The sequence below is a fragment of the Physeter macrocephalus genome, chromosome 7 (genome assembly GCF_002837175.3).
Source record: "Physeter macrocephalus isolate SW-GA chromosome 7, ASM283717v5, whole genome shotgun sequence".
Classification (NCBI taxonomy): domain Eukaryota; kingdom Metazoa; phylum Chordata; class Mammalia; order Artiodactyla; family Physeteridae; genus Physeter; species Physeter macrocephalus.
The window spans coordinates 144,834,642-144,847,451 of record NC_041220.1 but is presented as its reverse complement, the minus strand read 5'-3'; the positions used below and the strand labels follow the sequence as shown (position 1 = coordinate 144,847,451).

General features: G+C 71.9%; 1 protein-coding gene across 8 annotated transcripts in view; it reads left to right on the top strand.

The window, feature by feature from the left end:
- The first annotated feature begins 349 nt into the window (after positions 1 to 349).
- FGFR3 (fibroblast growth factor receptor 3) overlaps positions 350 to 12,810 on the top strand; it is a 16,081-nt gene continuing 3,620 nt past the window's right edge. Inside the window, exons 1-11 of one of the 8 annotated variants that reach the window (XM_055086273.1) lie at positions 350 to 510; positions 880 to 1,090; positions 6,522 to 6,788; positions 6,931 to 6,984; positions 8,601 to 8,773; positions 8,857 to 8,980; positions 9,058 to 9,248; positions 10,973 to 11,117; positions 11,566 to 11,756; positions 12,108 to 12,253; positions 12,600 to 12,721. In XM_055086273.1, the coding sequence (XP_054942248.1) occupies positions 979 to 1,090; positions 6,522 to 6,788; positions 6,931 to 6,984; positions 8,601 to 8,773; positions 8,857 to 8,980; positions 9,058 to 9,248; positions 10,973 to 11,117; positions 11,566 to 11,756; positions 12,108 to 12,253; positions 12,600 to 12,721 (1,525 nt within the window). In that variant the 5' untranslated portion in view covers positions 350 to 510; positions 880 to 978. Of the gene's footprint in view, positions 511 to 879; positions 1,091 to 6,521; positions 6,789 to 6,930; positions 6,985 to 7,300; positions 7,426 to 8,600; positions 8,774 to 8,856; positions 8,981 to 9,057; positions 9,249 to 10,059; positions 10,211 to 10,972; positions 11,118 to 11,565; positions 11,757 to 12,104; positions 12,254 to 12,599; positions 12,722 to 12,810 lie in introns of those variants that run through there. The other 7 variants (XM_024119481.3, XM_055086269.1, XM_055086268.1 and 4 more) reach the window with 7 other exon arrangements.

Below are 12,810 nucleotides of genomic sequence, written 5' to 3'. Positions count from 1 at the left end.
GCGCCCCCATCCCGCCCCGCCCCCTCTAATCCCCTCCGCGGGCAGAGGCGAGGCAAGCCGCGGCCCCGCCCCCGGACCGCCCCAGGGGAGGGGCGTGTCCCCGCGCCCGAGCGGGCCAGAGCGGGCGTGGCCGGGGCGGGGCGGGGCGGGCGCAGGCCGGCCCCCACTGGCTGCCGCGCGCCGGGCAGCCCGGGCTCAGTGCGCGGTGGCGGCGGCGGCGGCGGCGGGGGGGGCGGCGCGGGCAGCCGGCGCCGCGCGGGCCCGCGCAGGCCGGCCCCCACTGGCTGCCGCGCGCCGGGCAGCCCGGGCTCAGTGCGCGGTGGCGGCGGCGGCGGCGGCGGCGGCGGCGGCGGCGGCGCGGGCAGCTGGCGCCGCGCGGTCCAGCTCGGTCGGGCGCACGGACGCACCGCCGAGCCGACGGCCGGAGGGACGGGGCGCAGGCGCTGGGCCGGCGGGCAGCGAGCGCGAGCCAGAGCCGCGCTCAGTGAGTCGGGCGCCCGCGGCTGCCAGGTCGGTGCGTGGGGACCCGGCGGGCACGAGGGGTCCAGGCGGGCGCGCGGCAGGTCCAGAGCGCGCGGCGGGCTCGGATCCCGAGCGGTCTCTGCGGCGGGGCCCTGCCGGGGCTCGGGCTTCCAGCTCTGGAAAGTTTGCAGCCGCCGCCGCCGCCGCCCTGGGAGGGCTCTGCAGCAGCCAGGGAGGGAAGGGGGAGGGAGGGACCGCGGCGGGGAGGCGGCGGCCGGCGCCAGGCGGCCCGGGAGCCCTGGGCGGCGGCGGCGGGCGGGGCGGACGGGGATCGGAGGGGCCAGGGCGCAGGAGCCCTGCCACCGCCGCCTCCGCCCCTGCGCGCCCGAGTAACGAGTTGCCTGACTCCTCCAACAGACTCCCGAGTGGCGCCCTCCCGCCGGTGCCAGAACCGGGCCATGGGGGGCAGCATGCTGGCGCGCGCCGCCTGAGGACGTCGTAACACCCGCCCCAGCCATGGGCGCCCCGGCTTGCGCCCTCGCGTTCTTTGTGGCCGTGGCAGTCGTGATGACCGGCGCCGTCTCCGGATCCCCGGGCATGGAGCAGCGCGTCGTGCGGAGAGCAGCAGGTACGGAAGGACCCGACGGGTACTGGGGAGGGGCACGGGGCCCCGGCAGGCAGAAGCGTCGGGGCCGGGGAACGGGCGCCTGGGTGGGTGTGGGGCGCCGGAGATCTGAGTGGGCCCCAGGGCTTGCTCTGGGCTGGCATAGCGGGGCCAGCGTCCGGGTTTCTGCCGCCCTCCCTCCCCGGGGATCGGGGCCAGAGCTGGCGCGGCAGTTTGTAGGGCGCCTGGAGCCGCAGGGCTGCCACCCAAGTGCGAGGCTGCGGCGGCGAGCCGGGCACCGCGGTGGCGTCCGCAGCCCCCGCCCACAGCGGTTCCCCAGTGGGGCGCAGCCTGCGCCCGGGCGCTGTCGGGAGAGCTCGGGGACTGCGTTTCCACGATTCCCATTGTTCCGCGGGTCCTGCACTGGCGGACAGTTTCTGCTGTTGGTGCCTCTCCCCCAGCCCCCTTCGGGCCCCAGTTTGTGGCCAGCTTCAGCCAAAGCGAGAGGTTGGACTTTGGAGGGAGGGTATGAGAGTGCGTCAGCCCGGGGCCGGGCCCCAGCCCCTCAGTGGCCTGCATGACCAGGTGACACCTAGTGCCTCCGTGTCCCCCCACCCAGATCTCATGCCCTGTGAGTTAAGACGACGGCCCCCAGGGGTGCGCGGCGAACGCCAGCAGGGGGCCGGGCGGTGAGAGGGCGAATGTCCGAGCGATGTGGAGCCGCGGAACCCCGCTGGCGGTCAAGGTCCAGCGGGACGTCGAGGGTCAGCGAGGAGGGCCCGTGTAGAGCCTGGGCAGGGGCGGGGCGGGAGCGCGTCTTGGCACCGGGCCCTGCCCCGCACACGCACAGGGCCCTCGAGGTGCAGCGCTCGCTGCCCCACGCTGCGCCCGCCCGAGCGCTCCGGGTGCCCACGCCCCGCACACGCGCTGCCAGCCTCGCGGCGGCGGCCGGGCAGAAAGGGGAGGCCGGGTAGGAGGCCGTAGGGAGCCCGCCCCCTGGAGACCGCCAACTCCGGGCGCTGGCGAGGACCGGCGCGGGCGAGGGGGCTGCGCGCACCCCGGTCCCCAGCCCGGCGGCCGCGCGGAGGGAGGCCTTCGCCCGGTGAGCTCACGCCCCACCCGGGCGAGACCCGAACAGCCTCTCCTTTGTACCTCGGCGCGGCCACAGACCGCGCATTGATGGCGGCCGGGCCTCGCGGGGAGGTGTGAGCCGAGCGGCTGCGGGCGCGCAGTGCCAGGGAGGCGGCGGCCGCGGACTGGACGGAGGCAGATGGCGGCCCGCCCCTCCCTGCGTCCCCCGCGCCCCTTCCTCCGGCGGCGGCGGCGGCGGCCTCCAGGAACAATGTCATTTTTTTATGAATGAAAGTGGGCCCGGCGCTTGAATGTGCGTGTCATTCAGCGGCGTGACAGAGGCCGTCGGGAGGTCAGGGCGCGCTTTTAGCGCTTGCTAGGGCGGCCCCCGCTTCCAGGGGCGCAGAATAGGCGGCCGCGGGGGGAGCCCCGAATTAGCATTCGCATTCAGATAAAGATATTACTCCCTACGGCCGGGGAATGTCAACTAGCCCCGGGGGAGGGGGCGGTGGGCGGAGCTCCAGACCTCCCGGACCCCCTGCGGCGCGGAGGGCCCCCCTCCTTCCCCGCCTCGGGGAACTGGCAGCGCCCCCACCAGATGCGGGCCTGAGGAAGAGCGTCCTGAGGACCCCCCCAGGGGCTGGGGTGCCCGCGCACCGGGGCCCCTGTCCCCGCAGTAGAGTTGGTGAAACAGGTAGTGAGTTGATAGGTCAATAAACCTAATCCGGTTCCTGAAGGGGCTGGGCCACCGGCCAGGCAGTAAAAATACAAAGGCCTCGTGAAATTTACAAAGGTCCCAGCCTGGCACTTTCCCGGGGAACATAAATTACGTAGCCGGAGCTGGCAGGGGTCACGGACACTGGGGAAGGTGTCCGCTGCTGCACTGCCCTGGCCACCCCAGGCCCCGCCAGGGCAGCCTCCATCTCCACACGAAGCCACTGGCGGGGGCCCCTATCAGGCAGGCAGGTTGATGGGGACCCACCCCGCCAGGAGGGGTCTCTGGGGGGGGTGCAGAGCACTTCCCAGGAAGGCACTGGCTGCACCCTCCCCCACCTGCTGCTCATCAGGGCTGGACTTTGAGCCCCGCGGGCCTCTGGGTGGTTCATTAACCTGGGCTGAGCCTGAGGCTGGACTTCTGGCCTCTGAGCCCCTGCATTGAGCCAAGGATGCCCCCGCCACCGCCAGGCCCTCAAGTCCCACTTGGGGCCCTATCTGGGGCCTGGTGCGCCCCATTTTACAGTGGAACCTAGAGAGGAGCTAGGGGTCTCCTTGAGGAGGTAGGCCGGGCGTCTGCCCAGGCACCGGTTCGGGGGAGCGGGTGGCCAGGCCGGCCTGAGTAATTTACAAGTGAACGAAGGGTGAGGAGCCTCTTCAGGCTGGGGGGCCGGGGGGCTCCCTGACCCCAGGCGCTGCTGGGCCCGAGGCTGCCGGCTGCCCACCCTGGTTCTGGTTGCTTTCCTGCAGCCTCAGTTTCCTTGCCTGTGCAGGATAAAGGAAGGGCTGTTGGAGGATTAGGCTGGATAATCCTGTAAGCCCTCATTAGCCCGCCAGGCCTCCGGATCCCACCCCTTTCTTTTTCTCACTTTGTTACGAAACTTCTCATATTGTTTCCGGGTGGGGAGGTGACTGGGGAGGCAGGGAGGCCATGACTTCAGGGTCCCTTTGGGGCGCGCCTCCCGGCTATTTAAAGCATGTGCCTGGCATCAGAGAGCTTCACGCACTTCCAGAACCAGAGGGCTTTGCTCTTCCTCTGTCGTCAGCTCCAGGCGGCTCCTTTGAATCGGGTCTGGATTTGATGCTTGTTCCCTGGGGTCTCCTCCAGGCCCGTCTCATGGAGGGTGGCCTGACCCCTGCACACCCCACATGCATTGAGTGGGTCTCAACTGTAGTGACCCCAAACCGGGAGCGAGTTTCCCCCAGCAGGGGTCGCGGCCCTCCGGAGCAGACTGGCTCCGCTCCGGCTGCGGCCTGGTGGACATCAATCCTGGGGTGTAGCCCCGGGCCGGGGGCGGGGGGGGGTCTCGCGCCCCCTATTTTCACCGGCTCCAGTGCTTTAACTGCTCGTGGTGGCCCCCCTGGCCCGCCGGTGGGGGAAACTGAGTCACGGGGCCCGGGAGTGGCAGTCAGGAGGGTTCTGGGCCTGGGAGACGTGCGCGAAGGCCCGGCTTGGCCCCTCCAGGACACGGTACCCCTTGGCGGCCCCCTCACCGAGCTCAGGCCTTTGGCGGGGGTGCAGGCTGGAACAGGTGCTGTGGGACTCACGGGGGCGGACCTTCCGCCTCCGCTCACCCCCGCATGGCACGTGGGCACCCACCACGGCACAGAGAACATTTGTCTTCCGACGTGTGTGGCGCCACTGCCTGTGTGGGTGTGGACGGGCCCCCTTTTCTTGATCAAGAAAGCCTCCTTCCTGAGGCCATTGTGGTGGGAGCTGAGTAGCCCGCAGCATGTGCCCTCACCGCCCCTAGGCAGAGTGCCCCCTCGGGCCCTGCCCATCGCTCTGTGTCCCCCCGCCTGACGCCACCGCCACCCCCCGCTTGGCGTTGCCCGGTCTCCCCCGGGTCCTTTGTGGCGCAGAGTGGATTGGACCTGCAGGAAGTGGAGGTGCTACTGCCGTCCCTGCCCTGGTCCGGAGGTCCCTGGCCTCTACGGCCACCTAGTGGGGCAGGGTGCTGGGCGGGTCAGGGGCCGGCCCTCGGCAGAGTGCAGGGCCCTCTGCGCCCCACCACCGGCCAGTGGCTGCAGGCCATGGCTGGCCCGGGGGCCGTGCTGGGTCTTCCCAGCCCCCTGCTGGACCAGATTGAAGCGAATACTTGTGCGGATGGCTTGACCTGCCTTCGCCACCCAGACCAAACCGGAACCAACCACTGTTGCCCTTGGGCCGGGGCCTGGGGCTGAGGTGGCCACCGCCAGCCTGTCCTCGGCCTTCTGGGGGGCCTCGACCGGCTCCCGGCACTGGGTGGTCCCCACATAACACCGTGGCCAGGACTGGGGGCCTGGAAGTCAGGCCAGGAGCCCCCTGGCGGTGGGGTCCCTGGGGATGCAGACCCCATGGGCACTTCAGGGGCCCTTCTGGGGGGCGCCGAGCTTGTGGAACCTCCTGAGGTGGGGGGCCCGTCAGAGGAGCCAGGGACTGGCGTGGCCAGAATGGGCAGCTGGGCCCTCGAATCTAGGCCGTGCGTCGGCAGAATGACAAGTAACGGTGTGACCAACCCAGCTGGGTCTGCGTGGTGGGACCACCCGCCCCTGTCCCGGGCCCGAAGCCCAGGCTGCCTGCCTGTGCCCTGCATTGTCCGGCTCTGGCAGGGAGACCTGGGGGGCTGGTCAGCCCCTGGGTCCCAGGCCTTGTTGGCCCCTTGGGATCTGGGCAGCCACTGGTCAGGGGAGGGCCGCAGGGGCCGCAGTGGACCCCGCCCTCGGCAAGGACGCTCCACCCCGACTTCTCGGCACCTGCGGGGAGAGGTGGGCCGGGCCTCCTCAGCCTGGCCTGACGGTCCCTGCTCTGGCCTCGCCGCCAGCCGAGTCTGCAGTCTTCCTCTCCTCGCCTGTGTCCTCACCTGTAAGATGAGGGGTCCTAGGTCCCCTCACCCCACTGGCCTGTGAGGCCCCACTGGCCAGAACCGGTACCACGTCTGTGTATTTCTAGTCTCCTTCGGGGCATGTATCCTCTCTAATTTACTGCTGAGGTGTCGTCTGAGTCGGGGTTCAGGCTGTTCATGCCCCTGAGAGCCTCCACTCTGGGCTGGCCTTGCCCGCGTCAGCTTGGAGCTGTTCTGGGAGGCTTGGGGGTGTTGTCTGTCTGCGACGCTCCCTTCTGGCGCTGGGCAGGTCTCGAACTGGTTTTGAGCCAAGATGAGGGGTGGGTGGCACCAAGCGGGCACCCCCCCCCCGGGATGAATTGTCTTGTCACTACCCCGGTCATTCCCACCTCTGAGCCTCTGTCGTGGCTGAGGTCGGCCAAACACGGCACACCCACCTCCTGCCTTGCTGCTGCCCGTGAGGTCGGAGCGGATGTTGCATTTCTAAGTCACTGGGAAGAATCAAAGGAAAATTGGACACCCCGCGACTGGAGTGTTCCGCGTCCCCAGACGGTGCTGGACCGGGGCGGCCCCGCCCGTTGCCTCGCGCGTTCCCCACGTAAGCGCCACCACGGCAGGGGCCGTCCTCGGGACGGAGACCGGCGGGCCCTAGGAACAGTGCCCGCGCGCCGGCCCTGCGGGACAGTCGGCAGGACCACGGGCTCTCCCTGTCCCGGGCCCACCTCAGCGCGCCCCCCAGGCCCCAGACGGCCCCCGGCGCGTGCGGTCCACAGTGCGGGCTGCGCAGCACCCGGCGCCCCTGGTCTGGGGGGCGCCTGCCTCATGAGCCCCCGTCTTGTCCGCAGAGGTCCCGGGCCCTGAGCCTGGCCCGCGGGAGCTGGTCTTTGGCAGCGGGGACACCGTGGAGCTGAGCTGCCCCTTGCCCGCGGGGGCTCCCCCCGGGCCCGCGGTCTGGGTGAAGGACGGCGTGGCGCTGGCGCCCTCCGACCGCATCCTGGTGGGGCCGCGGCGGCTGCGGGTGTTCAACGCGTCCCACGAGGACGCCGGGGCCTACAGCTGCCGCCAGCGCCCCTCGCAGGGCGTCCTGTGCCGCTTCGCCGTGCGCGTGACAGGTAGGGCCTGCTCCCGGCCGCACCGCGCCCTGGGGTCCTGGTGGTCCTGGGGAGAGGAGGCCCCGGGAGGCGCCGTCGGAGCCAGGGCCGCCTGCCCGCTCGCGGGGCCGCCTCCCACCTTTCCCTCTCGCCTGCGCTACAGACGCTCCGTCCTCGGGAGACGACGAAGAGGGGGAGGACGAGGCTGAAGACACAGGTGAGACCCGGTCCCGGGCCCGCGGGGCTGCCCGGGGCCGGGGCCGACCTCCCGCCGGGCGCCCGCCCGCCAGGCGGGGCAGAGCCCGAGGTCTGGGGGCCGCCTCCGCGGGCTCCCCTTAGTGTGGGGTGGCGGCGATGCGTGCCCCGAGCTCCGGGGGGCGGGTGGGGAGGGGCCCGGGGCTCCAGGAGCAGCCGCGGGGCCGGTGTGGCCGGGGCTGGGGCGGTGAGGCCTGTGGGCGAGGTGGCCCGTCCCACGTGTGACTGAGACCGGGCCGGCGGCAGCGGACGGAGGGGTCAGCGCCAGTGGGGGGCGACGGAGACAGCGCAGGGGGGCGAGGAGGGTGGCGCTGGGCACCAGGGACGGCAGGCCCGGGCGCATTCGCTGTGAAGGGGCTGCCGGCGCTGCTTCCCGGTGGCAGCCGAGGGTGACAGCGCCCAGGTACCTGGCCCGGAACCGTGACTGAGCGGCAGCTGGGTTCTGCCCAGCGCGGGGGCCGGTTCGGGGAGGTGGCATCAGGTCTTGGAGGAGCTGAGTTTGAGATGCCCCGAGATGCGGGACGGGGTGAGGGCCCCGGCGGGGGCCCCGCCGCCTCCCACCTGTCCCCTGGGTGCCCCGCTCAGTCTGGCCGTCCAGGCAGGGGGTTGGCGTCTCCTTCCTGAGTGGGCTCGGGGACACTGGGCACGGTTGCTGGCAGAGCTGCCTTCCTGAAGGCGTCGCGGTCTCCAGTCCCAGGGAACAGCCCCTCCCTGCCGGGCTCCCTGGGCCACCCTGGGGTCTCTGACACCGGCCCCCGGAGCTCTGGTGGCGCCTCTCCCTGGCGCCTGCCCACACCGCCTCCAGCCCGGGCTTCGGCACCCTCCCGGAGATGGCTGCACGGATGGCAGCAGGGTCGTGGGAAGGGGCCCCCTCCCTCCTGGGCGACACCCACGCAGCCTCCCCCCGTCCTGGGGGACGCCCACCCAGCCTCCCCGCGGTGGGAGTGCAGCCTCACCCCAGCCCCAAGGGAGAAAAGCCAGTTGGGCTGTGAGGGTGGGGGCGGGGGGGGACGGTCCTGGAAAACAGGATGGGGGAGCAGCGCCTCCCAGACACCGTCACCGCGTCCCCACCTGGTGCCCGGGGTGCGGAGGGTGGTCCAGGGTCTCGCAGATTCCAGCGGCTCCTGGCCGGTCTCAAGGCTCCAGGTTCTGCGGGCGGCTGGGTCTCGCCTCCTGGTGAGCTCCCAAGGCCTGGCCCTGCCCGTGCATCCAGCCGGGCTTCCTAACCGGCGTGACCCGGTCCCTCTGCGGGCTGCGTCTCCCCTCTGGTGGGCCTGCCTGGGTGGGTGGGTGCTCCCCTGGGAGGACACCTTTGCGTCGTGAAGGTTCCTGGGCCGTGGCGTGGCGCCAGGGCCCGCTCGGCTGGAGTAGGCGCTGGAGGGAAGGGGACGGGAAGGGAGGGGACCTGGCTTCTGAATGCCGGGAGGTGGCACTGGGGCCACCGAAGGCTCGTCCAGCCCAGGCAGGGGTCTTCAAAAGGCCGACGTTTGCTACACAGGAGGGGAGACTGAGGCAGGAGCGGGGCAGGCAGGCCTCTACTCCCACCCTGGTCACAGCCTTCCCGTGCCCCTCTGCCAGCAGGGGCCCCTTACTGGACGCGGCCCGAGCGGATGGACAAGAAGCTGCTGGCGGTGCCGGCGGCCAACACGGTTCGCTTCCGCTGCCCAGCCGCCGGCAACCCCACCCCGTCCATCTCCTGGCTGAAGAACGGCAAGGAGTTCCGAGGCGAGCACCGCATCGGGGGCATCAAGGTGGGCCCGGCGGGGGGCGCTGGGGCCTCAGCGCCGGCCAGCAGGGCACAGCCCGCCGTCCGCTCACCCGTGTCCACCCGCAGCTGCGGCACCAGCAGTGGAGCCTGGTCATGGAGAGCGTGGTGCCTTCGGACCGCGGCAACTACACGTGCGTCGTGGAGAACAAGTTCGGCAGCATCCGGCAGACGTACACCCTGGACGTGCTGGGTGAGGCCCGGGCTGGCGGGTGCGGGCGGCGAGTGGGCGCGGGTCAGGCAGCCTCTGAGCGCCCCCCTGCCCCGCAGAGCGCTCCCCGCACCGGCCCATCCTGCAGGCGGGGCTGCCCGCCAACCAGACGGCGGTGCTGGGCAGCGACGTGGAGTTCCACTGCAAGGTGTACAGCGACGCGCAGCCCCACATCCAGTGGCTCAAGCACGTGGAGGTGAACGGCAGCAAAGTGGGGCCCGACGGCACGCCCTACGTCACGGTGCTCAAGGTGGGCCCCGCCGCTGGCTGGGCGGGGCAGGTGGGCTGGTGTGGGGGGCGGGGCTCCTTGCAGGTGAGCCGGCGGGCCCGGCCCCGCGGGGGCCCCCTTCGCCGGGGACAGGGAAGGCATCCCAGGCAGGAGGCCTGTCGTGTTTAAGGGACAGGGGTCGGGGTACAGGCTTTGGACCTGCGGGGAGAAGCAGCGGGGGGTCGGCTCGGGAGGCGGGGCCCGGCCCGGCATGCCAGGACCTACAGTGGGTCCTGTGTCCTTGCGCCCTTGTCTGCCCTCAGACGGCCACCCACCCACCTCGCTGGGCCCTCGGGGCAGGACGGCCTGAGCTTTGTTCCCACGGCCCCGGGGGTGGGGGCCCCCTGAGTTGGGGTGATTGCGACACTTGCAGCCCAAAGAGAAACATCTGTTTGGAGACGAGATGGGCCTTTGGGGCGGGAGCAGCCGTCCAGACTAGCCGTGGGGTGGTGCCGGGCGCTCTCGACCCAGCGGTGTCGCAGCCGGGGGCCCCCGCGGTGGGCAGCTCGAGTGCCCTGGGAGGGCCTCTCTGGGCGCCACCAGCCAGGGCCGCGCTCTGGGCTGTTGGGGTGGATGAGGGGAAGGCGCACCCGCTGAGACGACAGCCGCCGCCGTGAGGGGCCTGCACGCCGCCTCCAGGCAGCCTTCCTAGCCGGCACAGCCTAGTCCGCCCATCCGTTCCTTGGGGGTCTCAGAGCCTCAGAGCCTGGGGTCTAGACAGGCCCGCTCCTGCGCGGCCACTTCCACGCCCGGCGGGGCTTCTGCGCCTGAGCCGGGTCTCTTGTCCCTGCAGTCGTGGATCAGTGAGAGTGTGGAGGCTGACGCGCGCCTCCGCCTGGCCAATGTGTCCGAGCGCGACGGGGGCGAGTACCTCTGTCGAGCCTCCAATTTCATAGGCGTGGCTGAGAAGGCCTTTTGGCTGCGTGTTCACGGGCCCCAAGCAGGTAACAACTCTGTCCCACGCCTGCCTGGCACGCCGAGCTCCAGCTCCGACGCCCTGGCCCTGCGCCCACCTGCACGCCCTGCCGCCCGTGCCCCGTCCCCGGCTCACACTCTGCTCCTGGCGTGGCCACATCTGCGCCACCTCTGCACCGCCGCCCCTCTGGCCTCCGCTGCGACCGCCTGCTTTGAGCCGCGGGGCGTGCGCTGAGCCGAGCGCCTGCTTTGAGCCCCGGGGCGTGCGCTGAGCCGACCCGCCTGCTTTGAGCCCCGGGGCGTGCGCTGAGCCGCCTGCAGCCCCGTGCGCACTCCTCCCCACCCCCGCCCCAGAGGGCCTGAGCCGCGAGGCCGGGCCCTGAGAGCCCGTCCTCCACCGCGCGCTCACGCGCTCTCCGTGCGCGTGTGCGCGTGTGCGCGTGCGTGTGTCTCCCTCTGGCCCCGGCTCCCCGTGTGCTGCTCACTTCCCGCCGTCTCTCTGCCGCCCGCCCGCCCGCCCGCCCCCTCCTGGTGCGCGCTCACTCCTCCTGCCGCGCTGCTGGTCGCACGCCTGGCTCACCTGGGACAGAGGACTTGCCGGTGGAGGGACTGGCTTCGGGCTCGGTGTGGACGCACGAGGCAGAGGGCCCTCGGCCGCCGTGGCCGTGGCCGTGGTGGCGGTGGCGGCGTTTTCCTTGCAGCCTGGCCGGATCGTCGCCGCGTGGACTCTGGCTGCGGTGCCCGCGGGAGGTGCTGGCGCTCTCCTATCGCGCTCTGTTCTCTCTTTGTAGACGGCGGGCGCTAACACCACCGACAAGGAGCTAGAGGTTCTGTCCTTGCGCAATGTCACCTTTGAGGACGCGGGGGAGTACACGTGTCTGGCGGGCAATTCTATCGGGTTTTCCCATCACTCTGCGTGGCTGGCGGTGCTGCCAGGTACCGGCTCCTGCTGCCCCCGCTCTGCGCCTGTCCTCTCGGGGCCGCAGCTCGGGACACGCCAACGCCGCTGCGGACACGCAGGGGCCTGCAGAGCCCTCGAGCCGGGCCCTGTGCCTGGTATGCGGACAGAGCCCACAGGGCCTGTCTTGGCCCAGAGGGCCTCCCTCGGGTGCCCCATCCCGACGGGGTCCCCAGCAGCCGATACGGTGGCTTTGGTGTCTCCCGGGTGGCGGGTGAGGGTGCCGCTGGCTCCGCTGGGCTCTTTCTGTCCTGGGTCTGCCCCTCCTGGCCCAGGCGTTTCTGGCTGCTGGACCTTCAACGAGTAGGCCCTTCAGGCCTCAGCACCCGCACCAGGGGAGCTGAGCCCCCGGCCCGGCCCGGCCCAGGGCGGCCCGCGGGGGCTCCTGAGAGGCTGGCCAGGCCCCCAATGCCCGTGTCTTTGCAGCTGAGGAGGAGCTGGTGGAGGCTGGTGAGGCTGGCAGTGTGTACGCAGGTGTCCTCAGCTACGGGGTGGGCTTCCTCCTCTTCATCCTGGTGGTGGCCGCTGTGACCCTCTGCCGCCTGCGCAGCCCCCCCAAGAAGGGCCTGGGCTCGCCCACCGTGCACAAGGTCTCCCGCTTCCCGCTCAAGCGACAGGTAACAGAAAGTAGATACCAGGTTCCGAGCTGCCCGTGCCCCTGCCCCGGCCTCCCGGGCTCCCACGCTCAGTCCCCCTCCTGGTGTCAAGGCCTGGGGCCTGGGGCCTGCCCGGGGACAGCCCCTCTGCTGTGGGGGGCGCCGAGCCCTCCCTGGTCTCCGTGGTCACCGCACAGAGCCGGGTCGCTCTGAGCACGGAACATTTTAGAAGTCTTCACTCAGTGCTGCACGGGAGTCAGGCAGCCATCCCAGGCCCGGCCTCGGCCTACGGTCCGAGGGGGCCGCGCCCCCACCCCCGCGCCCCGGTCGTGCGGCCCCGCGGCACCAACCTGCCCCTGCCGACCCAAGCAGGTGTCCTTGGAGTCCAGCTCGTCCATGAGCTCCAACACGCCGCTGGTGCGGATCGCCCGGCTGTCCTCGGGGGAGGGCCCCGCGCTGGCCAACGTCTCGGAGCTCGAGCTGCCCGCCGACCCCAAATGGGAGCTGTCCCGGGCCCGGTCAGTGGTGTGCCAAGGCCTGGGGCCCTGGCCCGGTGGGGCGGGGGGCGCACACACGGTGGGGGCCCGTGGCGGGGAGGGGCCCCACTCAGATCCGGCCGCATTCAGAGGGGAATCAGGTAGGCCGCTGCCGGAGATGGAGATGGGGCTGCGGCGCGGCGGGGAAGACCGGCGCTCCCCCCGGCCCAGAGGCGGGGTGGGGGGCAAGGTCCTCCACCAGCACGAGCAGGGTCGCCGGGGCGAGGGTGGCGGGCCCCCTGGAGGCGGTGGCACCACACCTCAGGCTGCCTGGGACGGGGCCTGGAGCGGGCGGGCGTGCTCATTGCTTCTCTGCGTTTGCCGCCAGGCTGACTCTGGGCAAGCCTCTCGGGGAGGGCTGCTTCGGCCAGGTGGTCATGGCGGAGGCCATCGGCATCGACAAGGACCGGGCTGCCAAGCCCGTCACGGTGGCGGTGAAGATGCTGAAAGGTGAGGGCGGGGCGGGGCGGGGCGGGGCGGGGCGGGGCGGGGCGGGGCGGGGCGGGGCGGGGCGGGGCGGGGCGGGGCGGGGCGGGGCG